Here is a 17,087-nt window from a genome sequence, read left to right as displayed (position 1 = left end):
TATTGTTCTTTAATTTAGCCGGAATAGCAAGCTGCTTTCGATCATCTGTAGGGATTAGATTGAAAGACGAATCAGAGTAAAACGTATGTCGTTTGAAAAACTCGCTCAATTCATTTCTCTCCGCTTACTATCAAGAGAATCCACGATAATAACTGCGTGACTACGAAAACCAATGAATTGTCAGAATGCACTCCGATATTTTATCGCGAAAATAATTGTTTATTTATTTATTCATTTTTCTTTAGCAGGGAAGTAGAACGAGATAACGTTGCGCGGTAATGCAGGAACCTACCTTTTCGAATGGTAATGCAAGTTATCCAACGAGCAAAGAGTCTCCCGAGAATTTCACCTGAGGGCGCGTCCATCTCTCGCCGCCGTCACGTTGCTTTGTCGCGCGTCCCGCTGACGCCTGCGTTTCATAGTAGAAAGGATTTGTAATATCGCTAAAATTGGTATTGCAGACGGAGGTTTACGAAGATTGTGGCTCATACCTAGCCGGCAATGCGAACCGACGCGACGTTTCGATCAAGAGTCGGGTGGCGATCGAATGTAATTCATCTCACTTTCTGCATAAAGAGGATCCTCCAGCCGTCTCTTTTACCGCCACGGTCAAATGTAGCTTTTGCGCTTGTAATTCTTATTTGTATTAGCTTTTGTGCACAAAATAATACCGGAATAAGTTGCGGACCGCATAGCAGAACATTTTCATACTTAAAACACTCAGTTCAGAAGTCTAAAAGAAAAAAAGATTGGTATTTGAAGGTTTCACTTCGTAGTTCCAACTAAATTTGAGAAGTTGGCTTTATAAAATTGCAAAATTCTTGCACACGATTAAAGCACGCACGAAGACAAAACCAGGGACGGTCAACTTTATAGAAAAAAACGAATAGAAATTAAAAACATCACTTTATAAAGGATTGAGGTTACCTAATTGATTGAGGTTAGGTAACCTCAATCCTTTATAAAGTGATGTTTCTATTCGTTTCATTTATATAAAGTTGACTGTCCCTGGTTTTGTCTTCGTGCGTGCTTTAATCGTGTGGAAGAATTTTGCAATTTTATAAGGCCAATTTCAACTTTAGTTGGAACTACAAATAGAAACTTTCAAATACCAATATCTTTTTTATTGCACTCCTGAACTGAGTGTTTTAAGTATAAAAATGTTCTGCCGTGCGGTCCGCAACTTATCCTGATACTATTTTGTGCGCAAAAGCTAATAAAAAGAATTACAAGCGCAAAAACTATATATTTAACTGTGTCGGTAAAACAGACGACTTTAGGATCCTCTTAAATCCGTCGTATCCTCTTTGTCACTTTGAAAATTATTACTTCAGCCAAACTGGCCGTTCTGGGCGATCGCGAGAAGCTTTTTCACGCGTGGCGCAGGTCGATGGATACGAGGACGCGATCGTTTCGCCACGGGAGATCCCTGGGAGAGCGCGAGGATATTTGCTAATTTGGCTCCTTTGAGTTAGCCCGATGATCGTGCAAGCCCCGGCGAACAACCCCCGCCAGTCGAGCCGCTTCAGTTAGTTCGAGGAGAATTACACGGCAGAATTATCGATACCGCTCTTACAAATGAGAGACGAGAGGTCTTCACGCTGTTACGTGGACCAATGGGCCCTTCGGCGCCAATGATAATCCTGTTTAAATTAATGGAATGTAATCAGATTACATTAGATTACATGCAATTTCAGTGTAAATTAATAAGACTCTTATTTACTTACGTTGAAATTGCGTGTAATCCGTTCATATTCTATGTAATATTTTAAACAGGGCGATTAGGAGTGAAACAATTGTCAGAATCACACGGGTCCTGAATGCGTCCAAGGATACATCCACGTTGAATCGGAAAATTTTTCGTCCAGTCAGCACACAATATTAATAACCCAGTCAGGAAAATGTTAGCAGATTCATCAGAAACCGCACACCAAAACCATAGCCAGATGTGCCCGCATTTGGCTTTGGTTTTGGCAACAGAGTCTGCAAAACATACGCTGTCAACAGCTTGCCGGCGGAAACCGGACAGGTCCAGTTATGTGATCAGATTTTGTTGTATTTCTGCTGACATGCTGGCAACATGTCGAATATATCAATTTCTGTATGCAATCTGCAGTCGTTCTGCCTTCAAAATTTGTAGTGGGCATTTGACGAAATCTGTTCTGGCGGCTATCTGGGACAATATGTTTTGTAAATATTCCATAAATACTGTGTGCTGTCTGAGTAACGAATGACCGAAATTACGGCGTAAGTATATTGAGATTGTGAGATGTCCCGTTAAAAAAGTAACGCCGCGTTTCAATCGATATCGCCTTTTTAGCCTCGCGAAGATCAGAATCGAGAGGCACTCCACGATTTTCCAGAGCCATCGACGCCTCGTGGACGATCCGCACGGAGGGAAAACGATCGATTGCTGGTGGAGATCGCGCGAGCCGGGATCTCCGTGCCTCGTGGATAGCCGATCCCGCGCGCGCGACCGAGGCGGAATCTAGTCTACACGCGTAATCACGCATTATCGCATGCGTGTTTACATTTACGGGCGCGTGCACGTTCGCGCTTTCGCGCGCGCACCTGTAAAGGGCCATCGGCGCCACGCGGAAATCCGGATTCGCGTGCACACACCGGCAGTGTGCGCACACGCACACGCGTAAGGGGAGATTTTGTACGGCCGGTGCCAGATTGATTTGGTTTACCTAAACCGCTATCCCGTCCCTCGTGGAAATCAGAGAGAGAGAGAGAGAGAGAGAGAAGGAGGGTGCCGTGGATACCGCCCTGAATTTTCCGCCGGCAAGTCGCGGCGAGGAAGGGTGTTTACTCAAGACACGACAATTCATTACGTAATTGAATTGAATGAGCCCTCTCCTTCGCTCCGCGTCGCCCACCCCCTTCGGAAGCGTTCGGCTCGAACGTGTACGCGTGCGGATGCTCAGGCACGCGTGTGCGTGGCCTACGCGAGCCGAGGGGGTGGACCGGGATTCAGAGGTGGATTAAGGGCTGAGTGGGGCCCCGGAGAGCGACGTAAGCCCTGCGCGAAGGTGAGATTCTCCAAGGTGTCGGTGAGAACGGCTTTCTTGAATCGAAGCTACTCGAGAATATTCTTTCAATTTGCAGATATGGACGAGAGCTTGTGGAAAAGCCCTTTAGAGCCCGTGCGTAACTGACGTTTAAATCGTCGTCTAGCAACGAACGATACAACGATTCCACGAGGGGGCCGTTGGTCGCATGAAATATCGGTGATAAAATTGTAAATACTCTACAGCTTTTGCATATGAATTGTCCGATCTCGCTGATAACTTAATCGCGATCGTTGAGATATAAATTGAAGACGCTCTCTGTAATAGTTTAATTTCCTTTAGAGGCTTCTCGCTGCAGATCGGTTGGAGGCGCGACCGGATCTCGGATGATTCGGGATTTCGCTACGTCCCTGGTGGGACACCGTAGCCCCCGTAGCCCCCTCGTTCGCATCGCGCGGCGGCGGCGGCGGCGGCGGCGTCTGCACGCCTCTTCTCCGAGGCCGGGGAGAAGGCTGGGACCGACCGGAGGGGCTGGTAGCGAGAGCGACCGAATTAAACGATTAGTTAAACTGATTTCGAGTTAGGCGAATGAATAAGTAATCGGATTTCTCGTTAAGGTAATCGCATTGCGCCCTGATTGGCTCCGTCTGCCTGCGTTATAGGCCGCACTCCCGGCATTTTGCCCCTCTCTCCGTCCCGTTCGCCCTCGTCCACGTCGATGTGCCGTTCTCCCGCCCCCTCGCTTTCTCGCTCTCTTCCTCTCCTGTAAGAGCGAAGAGAGGGTGTCCTCTCATCGTTTGCACAGGGGTGTCCTCGCGCATTCCCATTGTCTCATCTCCCAGAAATTGAGAAGCGCAAGCGTTTTGAGTAATGTACACGCGCCGAATACACTTTTCCGCTCACATTCCCGGTTATCTCGTTGTTCATCGCGCGCTTCATCGGTTACAATCGTTTAATTAACGGTATCGATACCATTTCGAGAGCGTTTCGACATTTCGATAATTTGGAAAAAGCATTCATTTACGAGATCGGTACTGCTTTCATTCGAGCGCTATTTCTCTTTTATCTTATCCATGCGCTTGGCCTCTCTTCAACTTTGCACGCTGTCAATCAAAGACTTGCTCTCTTCTTCTCCTCGATCGCGTGCAGATTAAAGGCCGTAACGTGTCTTCGCGAATCACGGGGAAAAAGTTAAATGTCGAAGGCGTCTCGAGGTGCAAATTTCGTTCGAGCGCGTTTTCGTATCTAATCGCACTTCTCGGGCAGACTTTATCATCCTCCCTTCCGGTCCGTCTATATCCCCTAAAATGGACCGACAGCGCGGAGTCTGCTAGCAGCCCGAGCAATTACATTCCCCGAACGCAATCCCATTTAAATATTGTCGAGTTTGGCGGCGACAAACACGGAGCACATGTCCCAGGGTCGCATTCACCTGGCGCGAGGGGAGATTTGCGGCGTGCCGATGTTGCTCGCGAAGGAGGGAGGATATCTTCCGTAGATTTAATATCGCTCTGAACGTTGTAGATACAGCGACACGGTGGAAGGCAGCGAATACTGGATGTCATCTCCGGGCGAGGCTGGCGCAACAAACGCGACGTACCTTATCGGGGACGATAAATCGCCGCCCGAGGAATCGAGATTGGCAAGAGCGAAATCGAATTTACGTCGGGCCGATGTACATCATCCTGACGGCCCTGAGAGTTCACTTACGCATCGTCGAAAGGGAAGACGAGAGGAGGACAAGGGCAGGAGAAAAAGAGAAGGAGCGTTACTGGTGAGAAGAGAAGTGGATATTGAAACGGAGAAATATATGGGAACTGAGAGAGTGAGGGGCGGCATGTGACAGAAGAAATGCGCTTGTCACGCGTGCATGCAGGGCCGCTTTATGCGCGTCGTAATCTCTCTCAGATTTACTCCCGCCTGGACATTTCTATGAGATCTCCTCTGTTCATATGCTCCTGTGTTTTCGCATAATTTACGGCGAAGGTAATTAGCGTTTTCACGAAGTTGTCAGCGATTTTACAAAAGATATTGGATACAGGCAACTCTGTAAATGTAATCAATAATTTTTATTGATTATATTTACAGAAACACAGAATTAATTATTTCTACCGTGACACATGACGTGTATATCTTGTAGATTCGTTAATGTTAAACGGATCTCTATAAACGAATGAAGATTATCTTAAAGGATAAAGTAAGCGGCAGACGATTTGTAAAAAAAATGGAATTGTCTAATCGGATCGCAATTTATATGCGCACACACACGCACACACAATTCGTGTTATCTGTGATTTATCGAGAAGAAGATAACGTGTTCAAAATTCCCGAGAGTTCGTTCGTAAAATAACTCTCTCTTTCCAGACCCGGCGCGGAAAGTCGACGATCCGACGACCGATAACGAGGCCGGGCAAAAAGGAGGAGCCTCGACCGCGGAAAGCATGGGATTAATTACCGCGTGCCCACGGCGGCGGCGGCGGCGGCCTGTTTCTGCCTCCAGGTAAATACAGCGGCCCTGGCGGTCGGAAACGGGGCATGGAGGAGGACGGGGTGCCGGTAGGATGGTCGCCGAGCGGCGTTCTACCCCGGCCAGCGGCGAGGGGGTAGAGTTTCGCCGCGAGCGCTTCCGCGGCGGGCGGAAAAGCGGGCGCAAATGCTAATGAGCGTCGGTTTGGGGGTAGATCGTGCCTGCCTCCCGGAAGGGGACGAGGGGGCCGCGAGCCCCGGATCGCGTCTCCGACCGAGACGCGAAGGAGGGAGAGGCGTCGAGCGGCACCGCGGGGCGTTTCCATCACGCCCATCCTCCTCCGGATTGGCCGGCGGCCGAATGGCGTCCTGGAGGACGCGTGGCGTCGGGACGCCGACGTCGGGATGTGCCTCCCGTCGACGTGTCTCCCCGGCGACGGCTCTCTCTCGCGACGGCGGCGGCGAGTGCCGTCGGTGCCGAGGCGCGACGTCGCGCGCGAGAGTCGCCCCGATAACCGCGAGGATGGAGCAGCTCGCCCAGTTCGTCTCCAAGAGCTTCGACAACGCGGCGGCGGCGGTGGCGGCGGCTGCGAAGAGCGTCGAGGCTGCCGCCGGCTGCAGGGCGGCCGCCGCCGGCGGCAGGATCACGCTCAGTGTCGCGCATCTCATCGGTGATCATGTCGCGGACGATGCTGACCGGCGTACGTGTAATAAATCCTTTCCGATGCGTCGTGATGATGCCAGTCCTTAGGTGCCGAATCGTTTCGAGAGCGAGACCTCGAGACCCGATACAGTGCGCGCACTTTTCTCTATGGGATCCCAATGCTAGATCTCCATGTAGATCACGATGAGCATAAAGATGTGCTGGATCGAGAGAAATCTGCTATGCGAGTCAGGTCGATTCGTATGTGTCTGTGCTCGAGCTTTGCTAGTGATCGAAATATCAGCAAATGGAGTATGTCGATCTGGAATTTACTAAGAAGAAATTTCACAGTGGAAGTTATGTAAAATTGTATTCTTGTGCGGTAATCATCCGCAGACTCTGCGTCACGGTCACTTGGACTACATTTGTGTCAATGTGGATGAAAGGAAGTCGTGGGTTAGAGAGAAATTAATTGTGGATACCATGTCGTACACATTCATGTTTCGATACGTAATCTTTTCAGCTAAGCTAACATTTTTATGTAACGCATGACTGCGATGAGGGAAACTACGTCCAAAAGTCCGTGTGAACACTCAAGTTGCAATTCACGTACGAATCGACCTAATCGCCGACGTCTTTGTCACGTTCTTAACACTCGCGCTCAGGATGGTCCCACGCGACAAACGATTACAAGACGAAACCTTGTTTAGATGAGGCGGCGCAAGAGACCACGGCTAGCGTCGTCGAGACGAGCGGCAGCGTCGAGGAACCGCCATCGCCGGAAGGTCGGCTGCAACCGGAAGATCTCTCCGTCACGGCCAAGATCAAGGACATCCGAGACACCGCGGAGAGCCTGCCACCCCTGAAGACGCCCGAGCTGAAGCTGTCGGTTCGCAAACTGCTTGGCTGCACCCCCTCGCCGCCGCCCATATCGAGGGATCGGTCACCCAGTCCGGAGAATTGCGTCGAATTAAAAAATCAAAGCTCGAACGACAAGACACTTGTATCCCCCAACGATCCGGCCAAGGTGTCCTCGCAGGTTACAAGGTCGAGCGGACAGGGTCAAGAGGATTCCGTCAAGGGTGAGCGTAACTGTGAAAGAATATTAACCCTATACTTATTTCTGTGCGACATGTAAAATAATATTGTACAATTGTATTTTTCCAGAGATAAAAAAACAATTTTTATCAGTTTTACTAAAATTATTAAATAAATTGCAAAAGATTGCTTTCGCACAGTAAGCTTAGAAGAAATCAAATTAAACGGGGCTGATTTTCTTTCAAAATTGTACTTCAACCGAGATAGCAAATTATTCGGGACTGTGATCCTTAAATAATTTCATTTTCTCGCAGATCGAAAACGAAAATTGTCTCGAATTATAATAATCGAGGGGGAAACCGCTGAGGGCATTGTGGTGTGCCGATTTGCGGCATTACTGGGCTTTTTTTTAGGGCATTAGGCCTTGCTGGGGCATTATAAAGATAAAATAAGATAATAAGATAAGCCCACTGGGCATTACTGGGCATTGGTGTACAAGATTTTGGTCAGCGGTTTCCCCCTCGAGAATAATGTTTCGCAATTTCCTTCCTTCACAAAACAATGGATTTGCAAGAATTAGTGCATTAGTAAAACTAAAGATGCGTAAGAAAAATTTATAAAATCGCTGATTAATTAAATTATAATGTACTGTAACATAAATGCGATATGGATTGCGTTTGCGTAACGGTCTATATATCACAGAATGAAGTATAGAGATGTGCATGCATAGATCTCTTTGTACCAATATTCATCCATCACATTGATTGCTCGATCGAACTGAAATCCTAAAATCCGTTCCCAGACTTTCGTCCCGGACTTTTATGCCTGCCCTGGCCCAATGTGCGATTGTGTCAACTTCGATTTCGGCTGATAGACGTTTCTTACGGCTAGCCCGTTTGCGATTGCCGTGCGAACGAGTGCGGGAAGGTCAGGAACCTCCTAGTGGCGGCATCGAAGTCGCAGCGCCGGAGGGATTCGATCTTCGTTTATAATTCAGGCCGTCGTCCAATAAAGCTCACAAGTGATTGGGAATAGCTGACCGTTCGCAGTGTAACGATCGGCGACCCGATCGGCGATTTCGCTCACGAGCCGAGTCATCTTCGATAAAACGCTCGCTCCGCCGAGCACTGAAAGATGAAATTACATCGATTCCCTTTTTAGACGAACGGAAAGTACCTGTAACAAAAGTGAACCACTCTCACAAGGATCGATTCGCGAGTATTATTCTCGGCTCGTGTTATCATTTTCCGACGTTTGAAACCTTGGGCGGCGTAAGTCATTTTTATCTGAAACATTTGTATATGAAAGATCAAAGTTTTTCTTCCGAAAGATTGAAAGTTCACTGTAACTATAATATCCCTCGATTGAAAATTCAGAGGTCAACTCGCTAACATCAATATCCCTGATATCTCTTCTATGAAAATCCCCGCGATTTATCTCTCAATAAGGCAACATTTGATTTCCATCCGTCTGACGAGTCATTAGCCGTCAATCAGCTGCCTCAATATCGCTTGAATTCCACCTCAAACGTTGTTTCCGAACGAGTCTGCTAAATTCTACAAATTAATTTTGTAGCAATCGGTCAATCGCCAACGGGGCAACCGGTCTGTGCGCGGCGCGACGGAACTATCGCATGCGCGAGTAACGAGGGAGAGCGAATGGAAACGAGGCGGACGGACGAGGCGGAGAACGAAGGGTCGAATCGACGGCGATCACGTTGTAAAAAGCGCGCGGCGTTGAAGTAACGCCACGCACGCTTCCCCGCGCGATAACTCGAGCGAGCCGAGCGGGCAGGACGCGGCGCCATGAATTTATGGTTTAATATGCGGCCCGCCGCGTTAGTTGTGTGTACGCCCGCCTTTCCCCCCTACCAAGCGGGGGAGAGCGACGAGAAGCGGTGGATGCCGCTGGCTGCAGCATCACCGGCAGCTCGCCTATCTCTCGAGGGCCCATAACTTTTTCCGATTAAGCGCAAATCAAAAAGCAATCTACCCGGCCGGCAGCCATCGCGGCCGCGAAAGTAAAACCGTAAATATTCACCCAGGAGCCTCCGACCGGGGAGAGGGGGAGACACCCCGACGTACTGGCAAGGGCGTGAAGCGATAAATATTAATGCACCTTGCAGGCGCTGATCGCCTCCGTACGATCCTCTTACGCTACATTAATTAAAGCGCTGTGTAACTCACGTACGTTCCACGCGCAAAGATTAAATTGCGGTCACTTGCCGTAACAATCGACATTCATTACAACGTTGTTAATCGAAGACGGTGGTCTTTAATAGATTTTAATAATTGGACAAGACTCTAGGTTGACGACGAAGACGGAGGAAACGCAGAGAGATCTTCAGTATGGACAAAACTGACCAGAAGGTTGCTTACTTTGTTTACCGACACACGCAAGTGTATGGGAAATTCGAGACTCCATTTCACAAAATAATTCCAACACTAGATAATGAGGCTGGAGAATCTGTTGGTTGGTACAACAATGTGTGTCATGGCGTTACGCTTCTTTCCAATACCGATGGAATGTTTTAACGAGTATTCACATTAATGTGAAACGCGCAGAAGCTTCGTAGATACTTTCTCAAGTTTCGTAGATGATACCATCACGAGTCTTGCAGCTCTTCAGAAACGACCACTTCCAGCGATGCGATACTCCAAAGCACATTTCGCCTCTCCCGACGATTTAGCGTGGCGTGCGCGCCCATCGGTCTTCGGTCGCCCGTGTTTTTCCGCGATTGCCGTAAGTGTTGGTACTTGACCGCTGGTCAAAGGCCCGCGCGCTCGTACGTATATTTATGGCACTTGGGGCGCGAGTTTCCTGAAGTATGATAGGAGGGTGCGCGGCCGTTACTTTAGGAAAAATGAGAGAAAGAGAGAGACCTCCCTTCGTATTTACGTTCTAACTTCTCACAAAACGTTCTCGCGATAAGTCGCGATACAGAAATGATAAATTGTGACTTTCGAAGAATATTTATGTAAGTAAAATGGCAAAAGTAGCCAAAGCGCTCCACTTGGAAAAGTGATACGCATGCTGGAACGTCAAGCTGCAGTGTTTAAGCTTGGCAATGAAATTTAAATTAAACCATTGAAAGGAAACGAGGGCTAAATGATTGACTGAAAGAAAAAGTTCTCTTGCAGCGTCGAACGGTGTCCGAGATTGCCATGAGAAAGAATTATGCGACAAGGGGTTAAACTTCTCGGAGGGTACGCCGGCACGCGGGCCACTTTGCTTCATTAAGCGATAAGTGATTGCATGCCTTAACCCCCCCTTGCTCCTTGCGTATTTATGGGACCGTATGCCATATGCAGCGGCTACGTGGGATACGACGACGCTTTTATACGTCTAATGGCCGTGATATCTCGGCTCGTTTTGGAGGGAGAAAAATAGTATAGCCAAGGTGGTGGCGGTCGGTCCGGGGGTAGCTCTTCGGGGGTGGCTTAACTGGATCAGGCCAAGAGGGCAGCGCTCTTAGTAATTGAATTAGTGACCCCTCGCGTCCGAGTGTGATTGCTTTGGGTTTTCCAGTAGCAGGATTCGGTTATCTGTTCCCCCCTCCCCCCCTTCGTCCCGCAGGATCCCCCTCGCCGTCCCGATCTCTACGAGGTATCGGATAACGTTCAGCAACTACGATTTTGCACCTCGAATCGAGACGCTCGGGATATACTCAGGTAGTTTGGCCAAGTGGATTTAGAGAAACGTGTTATGGGACTTGGGAGATACCATGGAGCCCCAGAATTTCGATTGCCGAAGTTAACGTCAATGGCCGGCACATTTTAGCGTCGCGCAACGCCGTCGCTCTGTCTTCATTCAGTTTTATTAGGGAGACTTGCCGGAATTATTTACTAAATTAGAGACGATACAAAGCTAAATTGTGTAAGAATAATTATTGTAACACGTATAACATCATACTAATTCACTGTTGTCTTTTCAGAGAGCCAATGCTTATGAAAAATGAGGAGGATAACTGTGAACTCGAGCGATATGCCGATTTTCGCCCCCTCCGGGTCTCTACGGTACACACGGGAATAAACGGCCGGCACGTTCGAGTTAATGACTGCGACAACGCGCGTGTGTATTGCGCCGTGGGTTATGCTAACAATGCGCGGACGAGGGGCGTCGAAAACCGCGCGAGTTATTTTGGCGAACGGGAGGGAGGTGGTTTTAAACCACCGCTGTACATATGGATGCGGGCCGCACCACCCTGCCTAGGGCTCAGATTGGATTACGTGGATATGCGCTAATTGATTAAAGCGCCGTACGCCGTACGCAATGCCGCATGGCGATCGCGCCGGCGTGCAAACGGACGTGGACTGCAAAGCCCGTCTCGTTTTTTGCCTCCGTTTCCGGACAAATCGCACGGCCGTTCTATTATCCGTGGAAAGCGACACCGCAGAATATTCCGCGATAAAAACGCAATTTGCCGGCTCCTCGACTCTCATTTGCGTTTAATACATTTTCCCTCGAATTAGCGAATCAAGTCCAAACATAATAATCCGATTCTTAAAACGTTCTTTTAATTCCAATTGATTGATAATGTAAGGAACTAGCAAGAAATAGGATACTCTAAAAGGAATTTACGGATCCCCCTTTCTCTTGTCTGTTTCATTAATTTTTCCGCTGTTAATAAATTAAGCTCGGATTTGGCTCGCCACGTGATTCTCCGTTTAGTGAAAAATCGTCGCGCGATATTACAAAAGCGTGCATAAATATTTCGACTGGGAGAAGGATAATTATCCTGAAGGATGGACGAAAAGATGGTCCAAAGCGAAAAACTTTCCTGGCGCGTCGTATAGAGCGGCCGCAAGCATCGCCGCGAGTTAGAGACGCTGGGATAATTAACGGCCATACGATTTAATTAATGGTCGCTTAATGTAAAGTAACTACGGTACTACGGCTCTTCGAGGTGTTGCCGACGAGAAGGAGGCGAGGAAACTCGGTAGGGGCGCATCACGGGGAAGGGAGGGAGGGACCAGAGGTGGATTAAGTGTCTCGCGTAAGAGCCCTTGACGAAGGGGATGTGATTTATATAATTTAGCAAAGTGGTGAGCTACGCAGTCTTATACCGGGTCGTTAGTCATCCCTACCCTCTCCGCTAGACGGGGGGGGAGGGGGAGGGCCATCTCGTACCCTCTCACCTTAATCACCCTCCTCCTTCGCCTTTCTGCATCTGTCCGAGGGAATCTTCCGCGTCAAGATGCACTCCCGATGCGATCCCGCAATCTGTGCCCAAGTCCAGCGCAACGGTCGTACACATTGATCTACCCTGGATCGGATTCTGCTTTCTTTTATGGTGCTTCGGCGTTTTCCCTCGCGCCGGATACGCTCGTCTAATGCCATCCAATTAGAGACGCCGGCCGACATCTCGATTTGAATAGAATTCTCATAAGGTGGCGAGATATATGTTGATGGCGCCCAGACTGGAAGAAATGGTCCGTGAACGATTCGCAGAGATCAATTCGGCATTGGTCGCTCCGGCCCGGTCGTTCTGGCTCGCAGCGCGCATTTGTCCTTGTGAATTAATCATCGCGCGACGAGAACCTCCCTGTTACTCGCTGCTACGTATCCGACGATGACTCACGGCATTCCGGATTTCAGTGTCCGCGAAAGCATTCCTTGACAACGAGAGATAACTCGTCTCTTCACGCCGCAATGATTTGCATCGTAATCGAAAAGGCCCTCCGTCCAATTGTCTTTTAACAACTGTTCCACACTTGCTTGAGCGACAATCAATTTTGTAGGATCCAATTGTCGGAGTAACGGAAGTGGCAACGGCAAGCAGAGGAGATCGCGGACGAACTTCACCATTGAACAACTGGCCGAGCTCGAGAGGCTCTTCGACGAGACGCACTATCCCGACGCATTTATGAGGGAGGAACTGAGCCAGCGGCTCGGCCTCAGCGAGGCGCGGGTGCAAGTCTGGTTCCAGAATCGACGCGCCAAGTGTCGTAAACACGAGAGCCAGTTGCACAAAGGTAACGCGCTGTCGCGAACCAGTGGACCTTTGTGCCTTTACTTCTTTTTAGATCTAAACCGATCTTTTCTGATCAAGACGGTACGAGAAAAAGCGGCAAGAATTTTTATCACCAATTACTGCATCGAACAATTAATGTTGGACAATTGCAAGATAATTTCGCATTTATTGCATGATTAATGCCCGTTTTCACCAAACTTTGTTTACTTCTCCGATCTTACTGTTTGTTTAATTCATCCCTTGTTTCTTTCTAGTCAGAGGATGAATTAAAGATCAAAGTTAAACGACGTTGGTGAAAACCGGGGTAAAAGGAATTACTAGGACTCTTCCTTCTTTTCGCACAATTAACACGTTCGGTTGGCTCTAATTAGATTTTCCCACAGGCGTCGCCGGGAGCATGGTGCTGGCGCCGCGCAGCCCGCCGACGACGTTGGAGCCGTGTCGAGTCGCGCCTTACCTGCCAGCCCTCAGGTTGCACCCGCCGCCGATGCAGGGAACGGCTGCCGCGAGCGTCACAGTGGGATCAGCCTTTGACCCGGCGGTGCTGCACTACGCGGCGGCTGGGGGCCTTTTCTGTCTGCCACCGCCGCCGCCGCCCCCGGCGCCGTCGGCCGGTCATCCTCCTCACCCGCTGAGCCTGGCGGCGTCACTGGCCGCCGCAGCGGCTCGCTCCAAGAACAGCAGTATCGCGGATCTCAGACTGAAGGCGAGACGGCACCAGGAGGCCTTAGGGCTCGACAGGCCCGCGTAAGGTCCTCGGGGTAGTACGTTTTGGACGAAGAGGGATTCGACGGGGATGAAGAGATGCGGGTGGATTGTCGTGGCGGTGAGTACATCCGAGTTCAGAGAGGATCTGTGCTCTCGTCGAAATGTGACTTTGAGCGACGCGAAGGAAGGATTCCGTGGTGGACCGACATTGTGATCGCGGTGACTTCAATTCTCGAATGTCACGAGGAAGGTACATTGTCTTACGTCAGAGTGAATCGTTAAAACTTGATAAACGGGCGAATCACAGATCTACATCTTCTCTGGGTGAAAACTTTAATCCAAATTCGACAACGTTTAATTGTGTATTTATGCTCTTTCTTTGTATTATTCCGATTGGAAAGCATTGCAGTTGTTGTTTGTTACACGATTAAAATTATAGGACACACGCGTCGTTGGTCGTGTTGCGGAGGAACTCGCTAGCGTATAGAGTATTAAAAGCGGCACACGTGCATTCCTTCATCCGCGACATGCCGAAGAGTCTGAGAAGTACAAAGGACACTCAATGTGTATAAAGTAAAGGATGTACGACGGGGGAGGCATGTAACATACAAAATGTATACTGAATCGGGAATCTCGCTTGTATGTCGATTAGCGTACTCCGTGTCGAAGAACTGTGATGTAAAACCGCGAAGTTTAATCAGCACCGACGACTAGGGAGGCGACACATCAATGTAAAGTCTGTCGTCACCAACTCTTGAACAAGTTCTCATCTCAAATTAGCGGGCGTTCGGAGCGGAAGTTAACGTAGCTCTGTGTATGCTCATGCGTGTGAAAAAAAGGCACATTTAAACAGAAGAGGTACTTGTCAACGTGGAAATTCAGGATGTCAAGGTGCGTGCAATCTTTTTGACGAGTTACACCAGGAAAATTATCAAGCACCTTCTAAAATACATTTTGTTCACGAACGCAGCCTTTGCTGACGCCGTTTGTCGTGCGGGAAATTTGAGAAACGAGACGCATCGAGATCACTGACCAGCCGTGTAAAAAGGATCTCAAGTCGCCTCGAATAGTTTTACGTCGCAAAAGCAATTTCCGGGGACGATATTAGCCCACGGTGGGATTCAGGAAGTGCCAAGATCGCTAATCATCCACGTAAAAGGAACCGTGCGTCGTTACCAAGAGTAGATTTCGGTCGCAACAATTCTTACCGGTGATATTAGTCCACGAGGGAGTAGTACGGGAAAGTCCAGGACGCGCCAGGATCGCTGACCAACCGCGGGTAGAAATTATAGATCGCCGCGTCTTGGCAGCGGCTTGGAAGACATAACTCTCGTAGATGATTCACGGGCGGGTGGACGGACGCCGGACGATTTCTCGCGTTCGTCGCCGGCGAGCGAGCGAGCGGGGGACGGCGGACAGCATCGCCGTCGGGGCGCTAATGCAATAACGCGCGGCTACGCGGATAAATCAAGCTGAGCGAACCGCTCGAGCGGTGGCTGTGCCGTGCCGTGCCATGCCAATGCCACGCCGCGTAATCGCGTTACCCCGGTCGTCCCCGGGGCGCCGTTATTGTCCTGGAACCCCTTGCCCTCAGAAGAGAGGGTGAGGTGCTCCAAAAGTCGCACGTTCCTCGAGTCCGGTAGTTCGTCCGACTTATCTCCGCGTAAATCGTGGGACGCGACTCTTGTTTCTCATCTATTCATTAGCGGGAGAAAAAAGGACTTTTACGATACCGTACCTCGAGTACGAAAATACGAGGAAAACGGGTGTGGAGAGAGGGGTTCTGGGTGTTAAATATTGCTGTTATATCTAACATAGGGATGTATAAGTGTTTACCATATCGTGAGAACACGAGTTGCTGAAACTTAGCGCTATATCAAATCGCGATGAAACGTCTTCCAGTGCATTTTCGCGGATAAATCAATCGTGCATCTCGGAGGAGGGTTGTAATCGCGTTAACACGGATTTATTCCGGCCATCCCCGGGGCGTCGTTATCGTCTCATCCGCGTGTGTCGATAGGTCGAAGCAACGTCGCGTGGCCGTGATTTGATTAGCGACTTTAATTAAAAAGAACGCCGGCGCACGGCGACCGCTTCAACGTATACGACCCATATACGCCGAACTTTTTATGGGTGTTGTATATAAAATAGGAAAGCCCATAATTCGGTCGCTTTACGACCGCAGGATTGATTCTGCCACGACGACTTATACGGTCTCCAATAAACCGACATCGAATTTTTCACTATAAAGCTTTCTAATATATAGACTAGCAAAGTTTCTTTGAATTAGAATTAATTCAATTATTAGGATATTTAAAGTATATTTAATTATCTGCTGCGCACGCGTTGAAATTAAATTCAGAGATGCTCTGTATAATAATTCGTTGGTAAAGAAATTATTTGAGACGGACGTCACTTGTGTTGCAAGTTATTTCACTGTTGAAAAGCTAAATCGATTAAGGCGATTTGTTTGTGTAAATGTTGTGCAATGTAAAACGATCGATAAACGGCGCCGGTTCAGCCGTCCGTGTAATTAATTTAGCAATTTGCGCCAAATTGTCATCTATTAGTCCGTCCCGGAGAAGTAATGGACGCGAAAACGCGTTCTTTTTTTCCCTGTCAGTTCTCGTAAAGAGTCACCGAGAATCCTTGCGACGTTAGAAAGTTTAACCAAGATATCGAGTCTTAACTGTATAAATCTTAATTATCGGACAAGTTCTACTAGATTTTAATATTTTTAATATAACTGTTCTTTATTCATTTAACTATACTTGATCTTTTTAGGTTTTCAAGCGGAGCAATATATAAAAATGAGTCTAATCGAGTCAATGACAGCAACAAACGGAAACAGCGGTAACAATAATTTGCAGCAACCACGTTCGCGTAACGATGAAAATAATGATGCGCCACCTCATCCACAAATAGGGAGATAATAATAAAAGGCGCAAGGCCAGGGCCAAGGGTCGTACTCGCCCTTCCACCCCCCCGGTGACGTTTTCTGGAATAAAATAAAACCCTCCCGTATCCCCGGGATAATTCGGAGGGCGCCGAGGGATGCTCCTCTCCCTTCCCCCTTCGCTCATTTTAATCCGAGTTTTAAGAAGTTTTTCCTATTGCCCGTAAATTGGCCGTCGTTTGTCTGGCCGGGGTCACGTGGGGCCAGCAAGAGGTAGGAACCACCCTCGGGGTATTCTCCCCACTATAGCGAGATCCTGTTGTTCGCACATTGCGCATTCGTAGCGCG

General features: G+C 48.7%; 1 protein-coding gene across 1 annotated transcript; it reads left to right on the top strand.

Moving 5' to 3' along the window:
- Positions 1-5,973: 5,973 nt before the first annotated feature.
- Positions 5,974-13,906, top strand: LOC105569049 (short stature homeobox protein 2-like). The gene is made up of 4 exons (XM_012025193.1): positions 5,974-6,181; positions 6,834-7,205; positions 12,903-13,136; positions 13,519-13,906. Exons 1-4 carry the CDS (start codon positions 6,004-6,006, stop codon positions 13,884-13,886), a joined length of 1,152 nt encoding a protein of 383 aa, XP_011880583.1. The 5' UTR covers positions 5,974-6,003; the 3' UTR covers positions 13,887-13,906.
- Positions 13,907-17,087: the final 3,181 nt, after the last annotated feature.

The sequence above is a fragment of the Vollenhovia emeryi genome, unplaced genomic scaffold (genome assembly GCF_000949405.1).
Source record: "Vollenhovia emeryi isolate VEMERY1.0 unplaced genomic scaffold, V.emery_V1.0 DF939126.1, whole genome shotgun sequence".
In the NCBI taxonomy this organism is placed as follows: domain Eukaryota; kingdom Metazoa; phylum Arthropoda; class Insecta; order Hymenoptera; family Formicidae; genus Vollenhovia; species Vollenhovia emeryi.
This window is presented reverse-complemented; position numbering and strand designations above follow the sequence as displayed.